Source organism: Macaca fascicularis, chromosome 18 (assembly GCF_037993035.2).
Source record: "Macaca fascicularis isolate 582-1 chromosome 18, T2T-MFA8v1.1".
NCBI lineage: Eukaryota > Metazoa > Chordata > Mammalia > Primates > Cercopithecidae > Macaca > Macaca fascicularis.
Genome location: NC_088392.1, coordinates 65,379,107 through 65,396,642, shown reverse-complemented (window position 1 = coordinate 65,396,642; position 17,536 = coordinate 65,379,107). Strand labels below are relative to the sequence as shown.

General features: G+C 43.9%; 1 protein-coding gene across 7 annotated transcripts in view; it reads right to left on the bottom strand.

The window, feature by feature from the left end:
• The window catches only part of OSBPL1A (oxysterol binding protein like 1A), a 225,405-nt gene that overhangs the window by 195,129 nt on the left and 12,740 nt on the right, over window positions 1-17,536 (bottom strand). For 3 of the 7 annotated variants that reach the window (XM_005587007.5, XM_045378301.3, XM_045378302.3), the window contains exons 2-4: window positions 12,185-12,307; window positions 4,005-4,090; window positions 2,405-2,479 (exon numbers count right to left, since the gene is read on the bottom strand). In XM_005587007.5, coding sequence (XP_005587064.3) covers window positions 2,405-2,479; window positions 4,005-4,090; window positions 12,185-12,305 — 282 coding nt within the window. In that variant the 5' untranslated portion in view covers window positions 12,306-12,307. Of the gene's footprint in view, window positions 1-2,404; window positions 2,496-4,004; window positions 4,091-12,184; window positions 12,308-17,536 lie in introns of those variants that run through there. The other 4 variants (XM_074022711.1, XM_074022712.1, XM_045378300.3 and 1 more) reach the window with 3 other exon arrangements.

The window sequence follows — 17,536 nt, the reverse complement described above, 5'->3', positions numbered from 1 at the left end:
TAAAGAAGATCTAAATAAATGAAGAGGTTTCATATTCATGGATTAGAAGAATCCATATTAAGATGGCAAGCCTCCACAAATTAACCTATAGATTCAAGACAACACAATCTCCATACAAATTCCAATATATGTTTTTATAGAAGCTGACAAGATGATCCCAAAACTTACATGAAATGCAAAGGACTGAGAATACCCAAAATAACTTTTTAAAGATCATATTTAGAGAACTTACACTGTTTAATATCAAAACTTAGTTATTCACACCTGTAATCTCAGCACTTTGGGAGGCTGAGGTGGGCAGATCACTTGAGCCCAGGAGTTTGAGACCAGCCTGGGCAACATGGAGAAACCCTGTCTCTACTAAATATACAACAAATTAGCCAGGTATGGTGGCACACACCTGTAGTCCCAGCTTCTCAGGAGGCTGAGATGGAAGATCACCTGAGCCTGGGAGGCAGAGGCTGCAGTGAGCCGAGACTGTGCCACTGCCCTGCAGCCTGGGTCACAGAGCAAGACCCTGTCTCAAAAAAAAAAAAAAAAAAAGAAAAAGGAAAAAAAAAACCAGAAACATTTAAATTATGGTCAGTTGATTTCCAACAAAGGTATCAGGGCAATACAATGCAAAAAGATAGTCGTTTCAATAAAACTTGAACAGATAACAAAAGATGGCGTATCCATACAATGGACTATTCAGCCATAAAAAAGACCAAACTACTGATACATGCTACAGCATGGATGAACCGCAACAACATTATGCTAAATTAAAGAAGCCAGACACATAGTTTGTATGATACTATTTACAAGAAATGTTTAGGCTGAGTGCGGTGGCTCGCACTTATAATTCTAGCATTTTGGGAGGCTGAGGTGGGTGGAAATCATCTGAGGTCAGGAGTTCGAGACCAGCCTGGCCAACATGGTGAAACCCCATCTCTACTAAAAATGCAAAATTAGCTGGGCATGGTGGCAGAGGCCTGTAATCACAGCTACTTGGGAGGCTGAGGCAGGAGAATCGCTTGAACCCAGGAGGCGGAGGTGAACCAAGATCGCGCCATTGCACTCCAACCTGGGTGACAGAGCGAGACTCAGTCTCAAAAAAAAAAAAAAAGTTTAGGAAAGGCAAATATCTAATATCTAGAGACAGGACACAAATCAGTGGTACCCTGGGGCATGGGAAAGGGGCAGGGGATGAATCTAAACAGGCATGAGGAAACTTCTGGGGTGACAAATGTTCTAAAACTGGATTTTGATGATGTCGCACAACTGTGTAAATGTATAAAAATCACTAAAATGCACACTTACAATATGTGATCAAATCATGCTTTTCCTCTGCTCTCCTACCACAGCAAGCAACACTGAAGACTTCTGTGGTCAAATGTGGGTGGGGGCAGTTCTCCCCACCACCAAGCAAGCAATCAGTTCTGCAGCAAACACCAACGGTATGTCCTTTAATTCAATTCCAACACTATCTACCCAGAGATAGTATCAAGCCCACAGGTGAGGGCTCAGTCCCAGGACTTCTCCCCGCCCCTCAGACACAGCTGCAGGTCCAGACCTCCAGAACTTCTGATTGATGGGCTTTAGGTTAGGGTCCCCACGACTCCCTGTTTGAATTCCATTCATTTGCTAGAGCAGCCCACAGAACCCAGTAAAACACGTTTACCAGTTTATTATAAAGTACATTACAAAGGATACAGATGAAGAGATGCATAGGGCAAGGCATGGGGGAAGGGCACGGAGCACCCATGCCCTTGCTGGGGCGCGATCGTTCAAGAACCTCCACATGTTCAGCTACCCAGGAGCTCCCAGAACCCTGTCCTTTCAGGTTTTTATGGAGGTTCCATTAAATAAGTATGATTGATTAAACCACTGGCCAGTAGTGAGCAATTTCCCCTTCAGCCCCTCTACCCTCCCTGGAGGTTGCAAAGTTGGGTTGAAAATCCCAATCCCCTAGTCCTGCCTTGGTCTTTCTGGTGACCAGCCACTATCCTGAAGCCAGCTAGGGGTTGCCAGTCATCTTTTTGTATATCTTTAGTGTAAAAGGTCAAAGACCAAATATATATTTCACAATATCGCAGGTGAATTTTATGCAATGTAAGTTATACCTCAATTAAGCTATTTTTTTAAAAAAAGAATAATCAGGAGTTCCCCATTGCTGGAGTACACAAGCAGAAACAGAATGATCTCCTCACAGGGATGCTACAGAGTGGGGGTCTCCACGACCTTAGTACTTGACCTCACTGTCCGACTCAAAGATCTTGTGGCCTTTTGACCCAAAGTTCTGGTGTATACATTTGATTGTGCGGCTTTCTCCAGTTGCTGGTCAGATGGTTATAATAGAGAAAACAATGGTAACTACTCTTCCAAATACCTCACTTACAAACATTGAACATAGAATGATTTTCACCTTTCGTCCTGTAAAGGCAGCTCGATGAAGCGGCGTGTCTCCCATGTCATTCAACACATTCACTTCTGCACCAGCCTAGTAAACATGACCACTTTAAATATCAAGAAATATACAATGGTGAAAATCATTCCTTCAAAATACATTAAAGCCTTAAAAAATTAAAATTGTTAATACTGTTTAGGTGTCACTACTAACAATAAATTAAATTTATAGTAAAAATAAAAAGCCAGCATGGTGGTATGAGCCTATAGTCCCAGCTACTCGGGAGGCTGAGGCAGGAGAATCACCTGAACCCAGGAGTTCAAGGCAAGTCTGGCAATATAGCGAGACTCTATCTCATATATATGTATGTGTGTGTTTGTGTGTGTGTGTGTGTGTGTGTATAGTAGGTTTCCTGAAAGGTAAAAATCTACCTGATAGGTAGAAGAATAAAAAGTAAAAAGGTGCTTTTCATTAAAAATCTATACACCTTGGCCAGGCGCAGTGGCTCACACCTGTAATCCTAGCACGTGGAGGCTGAGGCGGGTGGATTGCTTGTGCTCAGGAGTCTGAGACCAGCCTGGGCAACATGGTAAAAGTCCATCTCTACAAAAAATACAAAAACATTAGCCAGGCATGAAGGTACGTGCCTATAGCTCCAGTACTTGAGGGACTGAGGCAGGAGGATCACTTGAACCCAGGTGGTCAAGGCTGCAGTGAGCCGAGATTACACCACTGCACTTGGCGTAATCTCAGCTCACTGCACTCCAGCCTGGGTGACAAAGTGAGACCTTGTCTCAACTAAAAAAAAAAAATCCATACACCTTCACTCTACTTTAGAAGCAGTCATACTGATAAAAGGAGAATGATCTCTGAATGAAATACCACATTTCCTCCATTATCACTTTAATAAGTTTTCAGGAAAAAAGATGCCATTATTTAAATGTACAGATGAATTGTAAGATGTAATCAATATGTGAGAAGTTATTCATCATAGAATTAAGAAATATGAACTCTCAATTCTCATTAAATGCAGTGCTAAGAGATCGTGACTTTTTTTCTGTTTTTTAAAATTTTTATTTGTGTATTGACATTATTTTTTAATTATTTAGGGTGTGCTTTGGTTATTTTTTCAACTGTCACACTCATAAAACTGAAAATAAAATCTTCATTAATATGCCCACTTCTATAATTTTTTTTTTTTTTTTTGAGACGGAGTCTCGCTCTGTCGCCCAGGCTGAAGTGCAGTGGCCGGATCTCGGCTCACTGCAAGCTCTGCCTCCCGGGTTCACGCCATTCTCCTGCCTCAGCCTCCCGAGTAGCTGGGACTACAGGCGCCCGCCACCTCGCCTGGCTAGTTTTTTGTATTTTTTAGTAGAGAGCCCACTTCTATAATTTTTAAAGGCTAGTAATATAAAAATCTAATGATTAAACATACAATTTTAATTAACCAGGCTAACTTAATTCATGTATTCAATAAAGAACACTTAAGTGTCTTGAATGATAAACTATTGCTTTAAATAAGTCACTGTGGCTCAGGCGGCTTTTCTAAGACTTTCATCTAAAAATTTACATAACAATAATATTTATTGTAGTCATTAAAAATTAGTCATAAATAGACCTTCAACAGATCCTGGACCACTTGTCTGTGTCCAAAATAGCATGCCAGATGTAGAGGTGTCCAGCCCAAGTTAGACTTACTTCTTCCTAAAAATGGAAAAATATAAGGTATTTTTAGATTATATTTAGGTAATTTTACAACAAAATTAACTTCTCCATAACAAGCGACCTCAATACTCTCCTTTGCAAAGCACTACTGATGAGTGAGAGGCAAGGTACGTGACCTTGTAAGAAGTGTAATGGGTGTAAAGGATGAGAACTTACAAGGTGCAGATCTGGTGTCACCTTCTGACTCAATGTCCTCACTTCTAAAGGGGTAGAGGGAGACTGGACGGGGGTTACATTCGAGTTAGATGATCTCTAGCAGCTTCTTGACTCTAGGGCTCCGAGTCTTTAATCATCTTGCCATCATCAGGTCAAGAGGGGTTTTCTTGACATTGTTCACAACAAGCAACTCTCTTTGAAAACCTGTATCAGGAGGGTGGATGGAGGGGATGAAGGCAGTGCACAGCAACTCTCTGTACACCTGTACCACAACAGGAGTCAGTAAAGAATATTTCCTGCAGCACCTGGGATATGGTTTGGATTTGTCCCCACCCAAATCTCATGTTGAATTGGAGCAGGGGCCTGGTGGAAGGTGACTGGATCATGGGGGCGGATCTCTCCCTTGCTATTCTGGTGACAGTGAGTTCTCATGAGATCTGAGGGTTTGCAAGTGTGTGGCACGTCCTCCTTCACTCTCTCTCCTGCTGTGCCGTGGTAAGCTGTACCTGCTTCCCCTTCACTTTCCGCCATGATTGTAAGTTTCCTGAGGCCTCCCAGTCAAGCTTCCTGGTAAGCCTGAGTAACTGTGAGTCAATTAAGTCTCTCTTCTTCATAAATTACCTGGTCTCAGGTAGTTCTTCACAATAGTGTGAAAGTGGGCTAATACAATCTGGAAAGCTATGAACTCTACAGATAGTGCTAGAAAGTAGATTCTTTGACTGCAGATAAAGTCTCAGTTAATGAGGATATTGGGTTGCCAAGGTGAAAGAGAGGATCAAAGTTAAAGGCAATTAAGTGTCAGATCCTAGCAGTAGAGCTGAGAAAAGGCATAAACAATTGAATGTTGCAAAAACTAAAACTAATTCAAGTTAGCAAAAAAACATACACAGGGCACTATTTAGAGCTGAGATAGCCCAAAATCTTCCCCAAATTCCCAATCAGACTGTAGCGAATACAGCCCTATTAAATCTGAAAATCACCTGCCGTGATGGGGCTGTTACAGCCCAAGAACATGTTATTCCAGGGGCCACTGCAGGGAAGGAGCGATGGTTTCACAGTTACTGTGAGCTGCAGTACCTCACTTACATGACACACTACCCTCAGCTCCTGGATTCCAGGATCTGAACCCACAGAAACCTCAGCCACCAACCTCAGCACACCCACAACAGGCCTCTAACAACCCTCCAAGGGACTGCAGCTGCCAACAGTGTCCCTGGGATTGTTTGCCATTTACCCAAACTCCTACATCTGTTTCCTCTCAAGTGTGTGCTCTGTGGAACCCCTAATTACACAGTCAATAAATCCCAGAGCCTCAGTCTCTCACTGAACCTATCTTTTGCTTTCTGTTCTTAGTGAAACCTAGCTCATCTTGATAAGGAACCCCCACTTATTCCTCAGGTGGGGTCCCCTGTCCCCCCTGTACCTCACTGAACAGAAGTCGTGTGAACCTCCACATCAAAACTCCCACTACTGGCCAAGCATGGTGGCTCATGCCTATAATGCCAGCATTTTAGGCCAAGGAAGGCAGACTGCTGGAGCCCAGGAGTTCAAGACCAGACTGCACAACATAGAGAAACCCCATCTCTACAGAGAATAAAAAATTTGGCCAGGTATGGTGGTGCACACCTGCAGTCTCAGCTACTCCAGAGGCTAAGGTGGAGGATCACCAGAGCCCGAGAGGTCAAGGCTGCAATGATCCATGATTGTGCCACTGCACTCCAGCCTGGACAACAAAGCGAGACACTATCTCAAACAACAAAAAACCCACTACTGCTTTTGGTTGATGACTTCTCCATTCACATCACAGCTCCTCCTTTGAGGCTTCTGTCATTAAGTCAAAGCTCTTGGCCTTCTCTGCTGCCATCTGCCAGCCTCCCAGTGGCCCAACCCTCACCAAGTAACTTCGGGCCCTACAGACTTTCAGTCTGCTGCAAATCCTGCCACCATCCTCAGGGCATCCACTGCCTACTCAGCACCTTGGTCTCTCAGTTTCTCAGCTTCCCTCATTTCTCACAAACCATGCCTCTGCTTAAGGTCAGGGACCCACTGCCAGAGCCACAGCCTGGGTGCCATCAACACCCCTGGACTCAGAACACAGAAAGCCACTTTCCCAAGCACTCCCGACTTCGCAGCCTGTCCACACAGCCATCCCCCACACTTTCTTTTCAACTTACCCAGCCCCCAGCTCTAATCACTTTCTTTTTTCAAAAGAGGGTGTCCCTCTGTCACCCAGGCTATAGTGCAGCGGTACAATCACAGCTCACTGAAGCCTTAACCTCCTGGGCTCAAGCAACTCTCCCATCTCAGCCTCCCGAGTAGCTGGGACCACAGGCATGCACCACCACACCTGGCTAATATTTGGATTCTTTTGTAGGGATGGAATTTTGCCGTGTTGCCCAGGCTGGTCTCAAACTCCTGAGTTCAAGTGATCCTCTAACCTCAGCCTCCCACAGTGCTGGGATTACAGGGGTGAGCCACTGTGCCAGGCCTAATCACTTTCATGTATATGTAAATACCCTCCATCTTCACTTCCTTCAATACATTCAGTGTCTATTCTTTAATCCCTCACTTCAACATTTCTTTATCATATCCTGAAAATCCTAGCTTCACTATAATATCTGTCACAGCAGCCTAAAAAGCCTCCAAAGCCTGCTAAGTACACGAGCCCAGTTTCTCCATAATCACACCCAGGTGGCTAACCAACGGTGAAGAAAAACAACAGAGCCCTGTGGATTTACACACCATAAACTCAGGACCTCACGCTAGCTGAAGGCCCTTCTGTAAGGTCCTGTCCAAGCATCTCTCATATGTTCCAACAAAAAGTAATTCAGTCCTTCACTATTCTCCTCAAGCCTTTTACCCAGACAACTCTACCTTAGCAAATGATGTATTTCAGCTTCACAGAGAAAACAGAAGCTTTCATAGAATTCCCTGCGCTTCCAGCACCAAATCAACCACCCCGCCTGGATCTACAGGCACTCTGCTAAACTTTCCTCCCGAGGTCTAAGACTAACCGTTCTTCCCGGATCCTGGGGCCCACCCCTTCCTGTTTCTCAGGCCCTCCTTTTTCACCTGTCTTCAACCTCTCCCCCTTTAGCTGCCATGGGAAGGAGTAAATGCTCCGATCTCTCCCCTTTAACGAGGAAACACAAATGAAACCCTCCCTACTCCATGCTCCCTGGCAGCTACTGCGCCCCTCACTCTCCCCATTCTCCTCTTCACTGGCTCTTTCTACCCAACAGTCCTTCCTGTCAGCCCCCACCCACTGCAGATGAAGCTCATCTCCCACCAGGTCATGAACACCGTCCTCAGTTTTTAACAAGAAATGGGTCCCGGGGGCAGGTTTCCGCCATCACTGCATCACTGGACAGCACGGCCACATTCTTCCCTGGCTGCCACAGCCCTGTACCCTGTGGGTCCTCTCATTTCTCTGGCACTACTTTTCCATATCCTTTGGAAAATTTATTTTCCCCGACTAGTCCATTACTGGTCACTTCAAGAGTGGTACTTCAGCTGGGCATGGTGGCTCACACCTGTAATCCCAGCATTTTGGGAGGCCAAGTCGGATAGATTGCTTGAGTTCAAGATGAGCCTGGGCAATGTAGTGAAACCCTATTTCTACAAAAAATACAAAAATCAGCCAGGCGTGGTGGCGCACACCTGTAATCCCAGCTACTCCAGAGGTTGAGGTGGGAAGATCACTTGAGCCTGGGAGTTCAAGGCTGTAGTAAACCATGATCATACCACTGCGCTCCAGCAGGGGAGACAGAGCAAGACCCTGTCGCAAAAAAGAAAGAGAAAGAGAGAGAGAAAGATAAAAAGAAAAAAAGAGGTATTTCATGGCCCTCTCCCACTGCTTCCGTTGTTTCTGTGCTGTTGACTTCAAAATCCATATTTCCATCTCCAAAGTGTCCACTAGACATCTCCATTTGGCTGGGCAGGGTTCCTCAGGCCCACAAAGCACAAAGTTGAACTCACCTGTCGTCCTCCATACACATACTCACAGGAACCACCAGGCCCCTCCCACATGTGTGTTCACAATGGATGGCCCCTCATTCCCCTCACTTCTCACTCAACAGCAGCAGCACCTTCCTGCTTTCTCCTTTTCACCCCACACTCAATTAGCTTGACTGACTCCAACTCCTAAATATTCATTACATCTAGTTTTCTCCATTACCTCTGCTTCTGCCCCCAGCCAAACCACACTGTCTCCTCTCACTTCCTACGACAGCTTCTGAGCTGGTGTCTTCACATCTAGTATCTCCAAATAGGGCTGTGGATCAAGAAATGAAAATTTCCAAGATCCAGCCAGGCGCAGCAGCTCACACCTGTAATCCCAGCACCTTGGGAGGCCAAAGTGGGCAGATCACTTAAGGTCAGGAGTTGGAGACCAGCCTGGCCAACATGGTGAAACCCCATCTTTACTAAAAATACAAAAATTAGCCTGGTGTGGTTGTGGGCACCTGTAATCCCAGCTACTTGGGAGGCTGAGGCACAAGAATCGCTTGAACCCAACAGGTGAAGGTTGCAGTGAGCCAAGATTGCACCACTGCACTCCAACCTGGGCAACACAGCAAGACTATGTCTCAAAAAAAGAAAAAAATTTCCAAGATCCTACATTTCCTTTTAAAATACTTCATACAGGTTTTATACTCTTTCACAACTTATCGATATCTAAAAGGGTGTGTTCAATGAATAAGAAATGTCAAGTTTTGGAGTATTTTACAAAGAATAGTACACTATATAGAATATTAAAACACTAAAACACCAGCAGGTATTACTGGGGAATATTCAAAAAACTTCACATTTGGACCACCTAGTAAAGGACCACCTAGTAAAGTGACGGCAATACACAGAACTGTGTGTTGAGACTGCCAATATAAGTACTTAGTTTGCTTCCAAAATTTATTATTTCTTGGAACATCACTCATAGAATTTACAAAAAGTATATTATGTATATACATATTTATTTTATTTTATTTTTTGAGACAGATTCTCACTCTGTCGCCAGGCTATAGTGCAGTGGCACGATCTTGGCTCACTGCAAACTCCGCCTCCCGGGTTCAAGCTATTCTCCTGTCTCAGCCTCCCAAGTAGCTGGGACTACAGGCGCCTGCCACCATGCCCAGCTAATTTTTGTATTTTTAGTAGACATGGGGTTTCACCATGTTGGCCAGGATGGTCTCGATCTCCTAACCTCATGATCTGCCTACCTCAGCCTCCCAAAGTGCTGGGATTACAGGCATGAGCCACTGTGCTTGGACACATATACATATTAATATTTATTTTATTTGCAAGAATGACTCACACTATCATCAGACAGGACCAGGAACACATACTTGTAACACAACATCAGCTACAAGCAAAACTAATTCTATCCTCCTCTCCCAGACCCTAAAAAAGCTAACTTTCACTTTCCACTCACATCAGCCCTTCTTTCCCTCACTTTCAACTTGACATCAGTGGATTCCTTCCGAACAGTAACATCTCTATGTTGACTGTTAACCTTTAATTCTTGCAGGAGAATCACAGTAATTTATACCATTTTCCCAATTTGTCATGATTTGGAAAAACAAGAAAGAAAGGAAAGAAAACCAAGAAATGCCAGGAAGGAATCCCCCACATGGAAACACTATTCACGCCTGGTCTTGCCCACCCCTCCCCACTCCTTTGAGAACTGCACATCAACTGACTATGTCACCTTCTGCATCAACCCTTCAAACTACCCTTAAGATAAAGTCTGACTGACAGGTATAATGAGGTGAAAATTGAAAAAAAAATTAACATATTTCTCAGCTTTACATTTCCAAGTAGATGACTTTCTCCTAATTGGCCTGAGGCAACCATGGGTGGAGGTGGGAAAGGGAGACAGAAAAGGGTCACTGAGGATGATCAAATGTTTTGGCATTCAAAATAGAATCCTGAGGTAAAGATAAAGAGCCAGTCTTTGCTGAAGAATAGGGGCAAATTTTATATATTTTTTATTTTTTAAATATTTTTTTTCCTCAGATCATTCTCCATAACAAAGACATTTTAAAATTCCTTTTTCCAACTCAGTTTCTAGACAACCCAGATCCTCAGATCACAGTTTCTTCCCTATTGCAAAGATGCTATTTCTTCCCCACTGAGGGTGAGGTCATGAGGTTTGCTGTCCTGGTACAAGAGGAGGAAGTAGCAAAAAGAATAAAATATCCACCTGAAGCCAGCCCTTTCTGGGACTGAGGAACTGTGGAAGAAGAAAAGACAAAAGCTGAGACACGTGGCTCTGGATCTTACACTCAGAAAGTGGGATGCATTGGGGAGACACGGAGAACAGGCAAGCTGCTTCCGGGATGCAGGAAAAGACCCCTCTAGGTCGCCCATCTTAGCACTCCCCTGCCAGGTGCCGCATCAAAGTAGACTCAGTAAGGTGTCCTGAGGGAAGGCTACATTTTGGCTAACCAGAGCTATTCTAGTTTCCGCCATGGCATTGGCTCCCACATGCCACTCTCCCAAGAGGGGAACAGGAGTGTGTCTGCATTGAACCAGCAAGCCTAGGCCCGGTGCCAGATGAAGATGTGACAGAGGGTAACACGAGCCACATGAGAGTCTCCTGATACAGCCAAGGAGTCTTACTATAGCACACAACACACTGAGAGACCTGATTCTTTGACTTTTTACCTGAGTTTCACGTCAGGTTCCAATGCTTAAGGAGCACCAGGAAGACAAGGGTGGCTGAGGAACCAAAGCCGAGTCATAGATTTGAGGAAACCCTGCCCTCTCCACCGCACAAACACACAGCAAGGCTCGCCTCTACACTCGAACACCAAGTTAGAGGAAATACAGGGGAAGGGAGACCAAGACTTTATCAAAAGGGCTACTAAAAAAAGTATGGCTAGATGCAGTGGGTCACACCTGTAATCCCAACATTTTGAGAGGCCGAGATAGGAGGATCGCTTGAGACCAGGAGTTCAAGACCAGTCTGGGGAACACAGCAAGATTCCATCTCTACAAAAAATAAAAAAATTAGCCAGGCGTGGTGGCATGTGCTTGTAGTCCCAACTACTCTGGAGGCTGAGGGGGGACAAAAACTTGAGCCCAGAGGTCTGAGGCTGCCATGAGCTGTGAGCAAGCCCCTGCACTCCAGCCTGGGCAACAGAACAACTGTCTCAAACAAACAAACAAAAAAGACAGAAGTACCCAAAGACTAACATTTACTCCCCTGACACCTCCGAGAACATGAAGGGGTTTATTACAATACCAGAGCCATTTTAGAGAACACGTTTTATTTCTCTGCACATTTGATGCAAGATTGTGATGTATTGGCCCCTTTGCTACCCAAGGCACATTATGACTTGGCTGCTATGTTGTTTCTTCTTCCTTGAACCATTTTTGCTTCTCTATTGTCACCTGGTTAACTCCTACTCTTTCACATTTCACCTTAGAATGGTTTCCTCCAAGAAGCTAATCCTTCCAGTTCCAGTTCCACACCTCTCCCATGACACCTGCACCTCCACATCCTGGTGCATATTTTGTAATGCACACTAGTCTGATCTATTAATCTACTAGAGTAAGCTCAATGAGGGCAGGGATCCTATCTGCCTCTTCATCATTATCTCCAGGGCACACAGTAAACACTCAAACCTGCTAGGTCAACTGCAATGTCTTCAAGAAGAAAAAAAATTATCATAGGATATATCCTGTGGGCTAGGGTCACCCTTGTGGCTTGTAATATTTGGGATCCATAACAATTTTAAGAATGGACCTCCCTTTCTCTGACTTAGAGGGGACTAGGAGAGACGTTTCCTCCAATCTGTAGGGTTCTTCCTAGCATGACAGAGATTAATTACACGATAGATCAGAAAGGTTAGCATTAAATAAACGCCAAGAGTAGTGCAGACTCATACGAGAAAGCTACAAAATCCATTCAAAGTTTACCTTTGCAATTAATGTCAGCAATCACTTCATTCCTCGCCATGGTCTCTAAGAGCTGTCGTACTTCTTTAGCATTGCCATTTCTGGCGTGATGGAGAAGCTGTTGCTCTGCTTCCGTGCTCATTTCTAGATTAAGAAAATAATAACATTGCTATTATCTGAGAACATAATGAGCTTTTAGATATTACCTGCTAATATAGAAAGGGGAAATAATCATCATTTTGCAGCTGATAAGACAGACACAAGAACTGAATAAATCCATTGCAGGGTGAGAACTTAAGCCTGAGACCCCTTGCCCTTCCTATTATTATTGAAGCAGCATACTAGAAACTTGGGCAAGTCTCTTAACTTCTTAAGGCCTTAGTTTCCTCATCTGCAAAATACAACCAACCTCATAAACTGTTCGTTATAAGATTATGTATGTGAAAGCATTCTGTCAAATACATAGTATTATGCAAATGGTTATTACATTAAAAATTAGACATAAAAGGAAAAAACAAAATTAGAGATAAAGTCAAAATATGACCATTCATATAGGAATAGTGTAAGACTAACATGTAAACTAACACATTCAAAACTGTGCAAAAAGTCATTCTGAATAGAAACTCATTACAGATAAACATCCTGAAGTAGCTATATGTAAACAAATAAATTGGCCGGGCGCAGTGGCTCAAGCCTGTAATCTCAGCACTTTGGGAGGCCGAGACAGGCGGATCACAAGGTCAGGAGATCGAGACCATCCTGGCTAACATGGTGAAACCATCTCTACTAAAAAATACAAAAGACTAGCTGGGTGAGCTGGCGGGCGCCTGTAGTCCCAGCTACTGGGGAGGCTGAGGCAGGAGAATGGCATAAACCCGGGAGGCGGAGCTTGCAGTGAGCTGAGATCCGGCCACTCCACTCCAGTCTGGGCGACAGAGCGAGACTCCGTCTCAAAAAAAAAAAAAAAAAAAATTTTTTTTTCTATCGTATTTTCTTATCAAGCCCCAAACCAAATACAGAAAATTACAACCAAATTTCAAGCATTTATGTCAAAATGAGAAAATGTTACAAACAGCAATTCCCAGAAGTATGTCATTCTTACTAATAATCAAACAAATAGAAATCATTCAAACACAAGTGACAGTTTTCTTGCCCATCGAATTAGCAAAAATAAAAACAGACAAGAAACAATGCTGGCATGGATAGGAAACAGCACTCCTGTACAGTGCTAAAATGAATATAAATGCATACAACCTTTCATACATTACAGGCGGAGATCAGCAATTTGGCAATATCAAATAAACTTCAAAATTCATACATACCATTTACTTTGTCTGGGCAACTCTATATCTAGGAATCTATCCTGCAGAAACATTTACACAAGATTTTTTATTTAAATGTTTATTTTTCCCCTCATGTTCGCTGTCATCTTACACAAGATTATTTTGAAAGCATGTTCATAAAGATTATAGTTTTTGTAATAGTGGAAAAGTTAGAAACCACTCCTTGTCATCAACAGGGGACTGGTTAAATACACCTTCCAGTGAGATTAAAAGAGATGGGCTGTATAGGCTGGTGACTGGATGGGTTTTGAAGGCATGGTTTCAAAACAGAGCAGAGTAAACAGGTGGACCCCAGCCCTCAACCCCTAATCAGCATTTCTTATGCTGGCAAGCCAGGCTTTACCCTCTATGAGACTTAGCTAGTTCTATTTCCTAAAGTACAAGAGAGACACCAGGAGCTCCCAGCAAGTGGTCAAGCCAGGAAAACCTTACAGTGAAGTTAGCAGTCAACAGGCTCCACCCACTGTCTCAGTTTTCAACCAACTTTCTAGCTCCCCACTCTTAAACATGAAAGACAAAGACCGAAACCAAACAGGGAAGAAAAGCAACCTAGAGAAAACAAGGCAGCAAAGAAAAGGTTAAAAAATAATAACTAATATCCTTAGATAATAAATGATATTCTGTTCTATAACAAAAACAAGATGCTATCTTAAAAAAACAAAGCTTGAGAAAAAGAACTTTGGAAATAAAAACAGCAAAAATTTAAACTTCAATAAAAGAGTTAGAAAATAAGTTGAGACTATCTCCTAGAAAATAAAACCGTTAAGAAAATAGGAGATAAAAGATGAATGTTGGTCAGGCACAGTGGCTCATGCCTGTAATTCCAGCACTTTGGGAGGCCGAGGCAGGCAGACCATTTGAGCCCAGGGGTTCAAAACCAGCCTGGACAACATGGTGAAACTCCAACTCTACTAAAAACACAAAAATTAACTGAGTCTGGTGGTGCACATCTGTAACCCCAGTTACTCGGAAGGCTGAGGCTGCAGAATCACTTGAACTTGGGAGATGGAGGTTGCAGTAAGCTGAGATCATGCCACTGCACTCCAGCCTGGGTGATAGAGTGAAACTTGGTATCAAAAAAAAAAGACTGTAAGATAATTGGTCTGGGAGGTCGAACACTGAAACAGAAGTTCTATAAAAAGAAAACAGAGATAGAGAAAATAAAGAATTTCTTTGGCAGGCCAAGGCAGTAGGATCACTTGAGGCAGGAGTTTAAGACCAGCCTAATATGGTGAAACCTCATCTCTACTAAAAATAGAAAAATAAATTTAGCCAGGTGTGGTAGGGGAGGCCGGCCTGTAGTCCCAGCTACATCAGGAGGCTGAGGCAGGAGAATCGCTTGAACCCGGGAGGCAGAGGTTGCAGTGAGCTGAGATCATGCCACCGCACTCCAGCCTGGGCAACACAGCAAGACTCCGTCTCAAAAAAAAAAAAAAAAAAAGAATTTAAGGAAGTCTTACAGCACTGAAAGGCCTAATGAGAGCCTGACAATTCTGGAAAATTTCTGATCTGCAGACAAAAGAGAACCTATGAAAGCACATCATCATGAAATTTTAGAACTTTGGTAACAAAAGATATCAGGTAATAAACAAAAGAGCAGGAATCAGAATGATTTTGACTTCTCTATCACAACATAGGCATCCAAAAGACAATAAAGCAATGCCCAAAAGTTCTAGAGGAAAATTATTTCCAACCCCCAATTCTATAATTAGCCAATCAAAAGTAGGAGTACAATAAGGACATTTTTAAATATACCAGTATATCAATTTATTTCCCATGCACCACTTCTCAGGAAGCCACTAGGGGTGTAGCCCACCAAAATTAAAAAACCAAGGAAGAGGAAGACATTAGCAAAGACATTAGAAACAGAAAATTAGCAAAGGAATCCCCAGAGTGAGGGGAAACCCCGGATATTTAGTTGTGGGCCTGGCCTAGCTCTTATCCATACTTGGTTTATCTGGCCCCTACGCTAAGGATGTTCTGCTGCCTGTTCAGCTGAGGGTCCTAATTCCACCCCCTCAGGAGTGTTCTCCTTCCACCCACACCTGAGAAATACCTGTGGGCTCAGAGGCAGAAAGTGAAGAGCCTAATCCCCCAACAAATTCCTGCCATCCAGGAGCCCACATCTGGTCCCTACTATAGCCCTACTAAGCCATCAGCCTGACTAAGGCCTATTTCCAGTGCTCGCACAAGGCCTCGCTCAGTGGCTTCCCTTTGAAAGAGCTCTTATAGGCCGGGTGCGGTGGCTCGCACCTGTAATCCTAACACTTTGGGAGGCCAAGGCGGGTCGATCACCTGAGGTCAGGAGTTTGAGACCAGTCTGACCAACATGGTGAAACCCCGTGTCTACTAAATGCAAAAAAATTAGCCGGGCATGGTGGCACATTCCTGTAATCCCAGCTACTTGGGAGGCTGAGGCAGGAGAATCACTTGAACCCAGGAGGCGGAGGTTGCAGTGAGCTGAGATTGTGCCACTTCATTTCAACCTGGGCAAAAAGAGCAAAATTCCATCTCAAAAGAAAAAAGAAAAAAAAGAAAAAGCTCTTATAAACTCTGCAGGAAGCCAAACCCAGGATCAGGCTGTTTAAAGAAAAACTTATTCAGTGATACTCGTTAAAGCATGATAGAAAGACTTATTCAGGACCTCTGTGGCAGTTACAAGGACCACCACAAGACGGTCTTGCAGTGGGGAAGACAGCTCAAGCTCAACTCTGAATACAGCAAGGACAAGTGGGATTATGGCCAAGGAGCAGGGTCAGGGTCAGTGGGTGGAAAAGTACTCAGAGGAAACATCAGGGGCAGAGGGGATTCTGGCTAAACCAAACTAACAGGGTTGTCGCTGAAGATAAGCCAGGGTGGTCAGACACCACCCGGGGGATGGTGGAGGATGAGGAACCTGAGCAGATATCAAGGGTGGAGGGTTCTTGCTAAAACCGGATTTTACAAGGAAGTGCACAGATGGACCCAGCAGAAGGTTCAGAAGTCTGATTAAAGTTCGGCCAAGTAAAGAATCTCTGTCATGACTCAGAATTTTATTTTCAGAGTAAATTTCTGGGGGGACTTCATCTAACAGTGATTGTAATGCCCTTTCTTCAGTGTGCTAATCAGCTTTTATATTAATCCCCTCTGCATTCATTCACCTGTTAAAATATCTAATATTTTTAAAATGTTAGCAATACTTATATTCACTGTAGCATTATTTATAAAGAAAAAAAATCAGGACCAGGCACAGGTGCTCACTCTTGTAATCCCAGCACTTTGGGAGGCTGAGGAGGGCAGATCACTTGAGGTCAGGAGTTCGAGACCAGCCTGGCCAATGCGGCAAAAAAACTCCGTCTCTACTAAAAATACAAAACTTAGGCAGGCGTGGTGGCGGGCGCCTGTAAAACCATCTACTCAGGAGGCTGAGGCAGGAGAATCGCTTGAACCCGGGAGGCAGAGGTTGCAGTGAGCAGAGATCACACCACTGCACTCCAGACTGGGCAACAGAGGGAGACTCCATCTCAAAAAAAGAAAGAAAGAAAGAACAAAAAATTAAAGCTCCATCAATAAAGGTTCATTCACCTAATACTATGAAACCATTAAAAATATTACAGAAGACCCAGCCTGGCAACACGGTGAGACCCTATGTCTATAAAAATACAAAAAATCAGCTAGGCATGAGGCCGGGCGTGGTGGCTCACGCCTGTAATCCCGGCACTTTGGGAGGTCCAGGCAGGTGGATCACGAGGTCAGGAGTTCAAGACCATTCTGGCTAACATGGTGAAACCCCGTCTCTACTGAAAAAAAAAAAATTTAGCCAGGCGTAGTGGCGGGCGCCTGTAGTCCCAGCTACTTAGGAGGCTGAGGCAGGAGAATGGCGTGTGAACCCAGGAGGCAGAGCTTGCAGTGAGCTGAGATCGTGCCACTGCTCTCTAGCCTGGGCAATAGAGCGAGACTCCGTCTCAAAAAAAAAAAAATTAGCTGGGCATGGTGGCGTGAGCCTGTAGTCCCAGCCATTGAGGAGGCTGAGGTAGGAGGATCACTTAAG